Below are 4,905 nucleotides of genomic sequence, written 5' to 3'. Positions count from 1 at the left end.
TTTGATTATTATATTTTTCAAACAACAATAACATATGTCAGTGTAAATGATCACATTTCCAATTATTATCAAAATATAAAAAGATTTACCTTACAATTTATTTTCTCATACATGCCTGGTTTAATATTTAGAGACTATGTGTTAGATGTATAATCGAATATTAGTGTAGTCAATTAAGCTTAAATTAGGTAAGAATCTCGGAATTCGAGATACCCAGCTATAAGTCTGTAAATACTTGTATTTTGCAAGCTAAAAGTTGTCTCAAAACCTACATATATTGCGTACACCCTATCATATGTAGGTTTTGAGACAACTTTTAGGGTGCAATATACAAGTATTTACAGACTTACAGCTGGGTATCTCGAATTCGAAGGTGAACTTACTATAATGACTGGACTACATGTGTGAGCATTTATTTCACGAAACCTTATAAAAAATTCGAAAGCATCTCAGTGAACGCATAGTTACTAACCAACAAATTCCACCAGAAACAATCTATTTCCATATCATCATCTACCTACTAATCAAATCGTAAAATATTAATGCTGAAAACAGTATTTACTGGATTTTTTTCAATTTTGTTATATTAAATATATAATGAAAATATATAATGAAAAAACAAAAAATAATTATCCTACTACAAAATGGTAACGCCACGTTTTTTTGTCGCGTGGCTGAGCACGCGCTGATGGAGATTATATTAAGCTGATGTACTATTCGCTTCGGACTTTTTACTTTTGTTGGATTGTTTTTTTATTATTTCTTAAGTGTGGCATTATTTTATTTATTGAACGATAACGATGAGAACCAAAGACTCTTTTTTGCTGTTTGTTTTAAACATTCAAAACAAAAATTCAAAAAAACAACGTCTAAACAAATACTGTTTTTGCAACTCCACTCATCATGTAATTGTGTTTGAAGAACTTCATGTAATTAAAATTAACTTACATTCAATGACAGCTTGTATTTTTTTTTTACTTTTTCGCTGGCGATATAAACTCATTTTTTAAACAGCTGTAATATCTGTCTTTAATTATTTTCCATTTTAATAACTTCAAAGGTTTATAGAAACTACGAATATTATAGAAATAATTTTTAATCAATAAACTTACGTTAAGTACATGGCATAAATCTTTATTTTGTTTTATTACTTTCAAGAAACACGGTAAAATATTCTTCTGATTCAGACATTTTTCATTAAATCAAGATTTGTACTATGATATAACTTTGAAATGTTTATTTATCTATGCCGATTTCCTTGTTGATATCGGTATGCATACAACGTTGATGCCGGTACGCATATAAGGGCAGATCTCTATTCACATACACGACGACTAATCACAATTGACCCGTACGAAAAAGATCTCATCGACAGTGAATGACGAATACCTTGGGCGTAACGGACTTCCGTTGCATTTGTTCGGATTTACACCTTAGGCGCGACTACCTAGAGAAGTTTTACTTCGAAAATTTTCTCGATGTAAACTCACAGCATATAATTTATAAGCGATGCGCAGAAACGCAACTTGGCATCAGAATATTGTACACATTTTAAATAAAACTAAATTCAACCATAAAATATATTTCACTTATTAGGTATTTCAAGAACTTGAAACAATGGCGGCTGGTGGGTGATAAATCTGATACTCCACCCGCCATCAACACAGATTATTTACGGATTTTAGGTAAATATTTTATCTTTTATAATTTAAGAATTAATATTTTCTGCTAAATATCTTATGCCTGCGAATATGTCTTGAGATGCAGACAAGATTTTGCTAGGTGGTAGTTCAAAGCCTGATTGACCGCCTGCAGGTAATTCTACTGTATAAGGCGTGGAGATATTTGCTGCTCCTCTGGCAAAGTCTCTGCTGCTGCCTGCTGCCATTCCAAGTGCTAATGCAGAACTGCCAGTAGTATATCTAGAAATATAATGAAAACTCAGAAAATTGGAAACAAATTATTTAGGAGGAGGTTTGGAGATAATAATTGACTCTTACATAGTTCCATTAACCGCTTTGATTTTCAAAGCTGCTTGCGTTCCCAGTTTGTGCAAACGTTCCCAATCCTTTGGGAGGTCTGTGGTATAGCCCCATGGGTACAGGAACAAATTTCCATAACTATGTAAAGTCAAATATATTTTTGTGCTGTTTTCTTTAAGCAAGAGATCTCGTACTACACGGACCTCTGGTTCGGTAAATGCTTTCACACCACTGTAGACATCAGAACATGGGTCATTGCTCGAACCTGGTCCTCCCCAATGGTGACCGTAGTTCCTATTGCCATCTACCCCAATGCATGTTGTATTTTTTAAAATGCTTCTTGTTTTACGCCAAAGACGATTCTAAAATTGCAAAACAATATAAATTATTATTTTCTCATTTGGGAATGATTAATATTCTTCATTACCCAACTTACCGTGGTGTGCGTGTATTCGTACCCATCAGGATTAACTACAGGCAAAATCAACCAGTCGGCTACTTCTATTAATTTTCTATTTTGGTCCTGGTGCTCTAGAAGCTGGTTCATTATATAAAGAGCGACTGCAGGAGCAATCCATTCCCTGGCATGGATGCCTCCATCAATAAATATTTGAGGCTTGGTTTTATTAGATGTACTATTACTTATTCTTAAGGCGTACATTGTGCGGTTCTCATAGCTGAGTCCGACATTTTCGATTTTTGCTAAAGTGGGATATGTTTTAGTCAAATTTCTCATATACTCGATCATCTGAAACAGGAATGAGAAATAGAATTAATCAATATTTTGCAAACAATATGTTTGAAGGAACACTTACCTCGCCATAACGATGGTAAGCTGTAAATGTTATTCCTTTTTCTGCTCTTGAAAGCTCCAAATTTCTTGAAACTTCTTCATCGAGTGTTCTATAATAGTAATTATTTTTATATACTTGTTGGATACAAACATTACAAACAAACACATTATTTAAAATTTAATTCTTATTTTCCTGAATTATCTGCCTAAAGAAGTACTTACTTCGCCACATCGTTTATGGTTATTTCGTAATCCAAAGAGACAGCTCGTAAAGATTCTTCGAACAAATCACATTTTTCATTGTAAACCATAACACGAGTTTTTTGGCCTGAGATTTTAGAGAATTCCCAAATATCAAAACCATGTTTTCCTTCAAATGATAGAACTATTTGGGCTTGTTGATCATTCTGTATATTCAGTTCATACACCTTAGCACTGATAATAAAATTTATTTATGTTAGAAGAGAAAATTTATGTATTTTCATAAAGATCTTGATAAGTTCAAAACTAGAATCGATTTATAAAATTTAACTAAGATTTGAATTGCACTTTTTGAAAATTATTAAATGCACGTAAGATTTTGATACATTTTAACTTACTTAAGTTTTGGTGCAACAGCACTGGTGTATATCACAGAAAAAATCAAAACTAAACCTAGTTGTTTATACATTGTTGAATTTTTAAATAGCAACTAGTACATCCAATATCACATTTTATATTAAACACATTTATATATAATATTTGCTGATGTTAATCTTAATGTATATCAATTTTGATATTGGGAATTTACAGCAATTATATTCGTTATGTAGATAACAGATGATTAGTGATTTAATCTGACGATCGGATTGTAAATATCATCGGTTATATAAGATCAAATTGTAAATATGCTTTAATATTTGTGTTAAAGAAGATTTCATGAAGTTTTATCAAGAGTCCGATAAGACTTTGATATGAGCAAGTGAATAAAACTACAAATGAAAATATTGGTATGTGATATTGTTATGATGAAGTAACAAATAACAATAACAAATAATGGAAAAAATATACAAAAAATACCGACAATCCTTGGAATTTGTACCTAAAAATAAACAAAATTTCAAATTAATAAAATATCTTCTTAATTACCTATAAGATTTACATGTTACCTGAACTTATGAAATGAAAGGCACAACCTGGAATAATTTTTAGATTCATTTTTAGAAGTCCGATAAATAAAAAAAAAGATTTGGAAATGACTATCGGGCACATGATTAATCTATCACCCTATTTTCTTAATTTTCACATTATATTTGAAAGATGGTTCATCATCAAAATAATCCTACTAAGAAATATTATAATAGATTTTCTTGTTCTCTTAACTTATGCTGGCGCCTCTGTACGGATTAATTTATTTATCCTTGGCAAAACAAAAACCACATTTTTTATAATCAAGCGTTGTAACACCTAAGGATTATACAAGGATTAATAAAAATGCAATAATCTTTCTCCAATGAAAAAAAATAAAATGCTTTGATTTTATTGGACTACTAATATGTGTTTAACAAAGACAACTACACATTTTTTGGATTCATCGTTGTCGTTAGTTTTATTTAATTAATTTAGTATATAGTCATTTTAATTTGAGCTTCTTTATCAACTTTTCTGATCCATACATTTTTTTAGGAATTTTAATCTAGCACTCCAGAAGAAACTTGATAAAAGTTCTCAATTGTCAATGTGTTTGCAACAGATTTTGAACTTGATTTGACATTCAACATAGTAAATTTAATTCTATTAAAAATAGCAATAAAAGTGTAGAAAGAAATTCATTTTATTCATACAAGAATTATTGAAAAATAAATATTAACACAAGAAATAATTTTTTTAAGTAAATTGTTATATAAAAAATACCCAGAAGAACTCAATATAGCACGCAGTGATTTCTTTCAATTTTAATTCGTTTCAAGATTTTCGACTTTTTACGCTTCATCTGGCAATATATCACCAGACCAAAAAAATATTAGCGTCTACAAACATTTTCTCTCTGGATAATCTTACACTGTTTCCAAAATAATATTAATTTTCTATAAATGTGAATAATTACATTTCACAAAGAAGAAGTACTGCATCGTAAATAAAATTGCTTTA

The 4,905-nt window shown here is 30.3% G+C and overlaps 1 protein-coding gene across 1 annotated transcript; it reads right to left on the bottom strand.

Moving 5' to 3' along the window:
* Positions 1-1,708: 1,708 nt before the first annotated feature.
* Positions 1,709-3,445, bottom strand: LOC113373805 (carboxypeptidase B-like). The gene is made up of 6 exons (XM_026614080.1): positions 3,375-3,445; positions 2,998-3,210; positions 2,798-2,885; positions 2,419-2,730; positions 2,001-2,344; positions 1,709-1,922 (listed from the first exon to the last, which is right to left on the bottom strand). The coding sequence occupies exons 1-6, from the start codon at positions 3,443-3,445 to the stop codon at positions 1,709-1,711; spliced, it is 1,242 nt and encodes a 413-aa protein (XP_026469865.1).
* Positions 3,446-4,905: the final 1,460 nt, after the last annotated feature.

This window comes from Ctenocephalides felis, unplaced genomic scaffold (assembly GCF_003426905.1).
Source record: "Ctenocephalides felis isolate EL2017-DRISC unplaced genomic scaffold, ASM342690v1 CF-g0.4_SCAFFOLD_01604, whole genome shotgun sequence".
NCBI classification, from domain to species: domain Eukaryota; kingdom Metazoa; phylum Arthropoda; class Insecta; order Siphonaptera; family Pulicidae; genus Ctenocephalides; species Ctenocephalides felis.
This window is presented reverse-complemented; position numbering and strand designations above follow the sequence as displayed.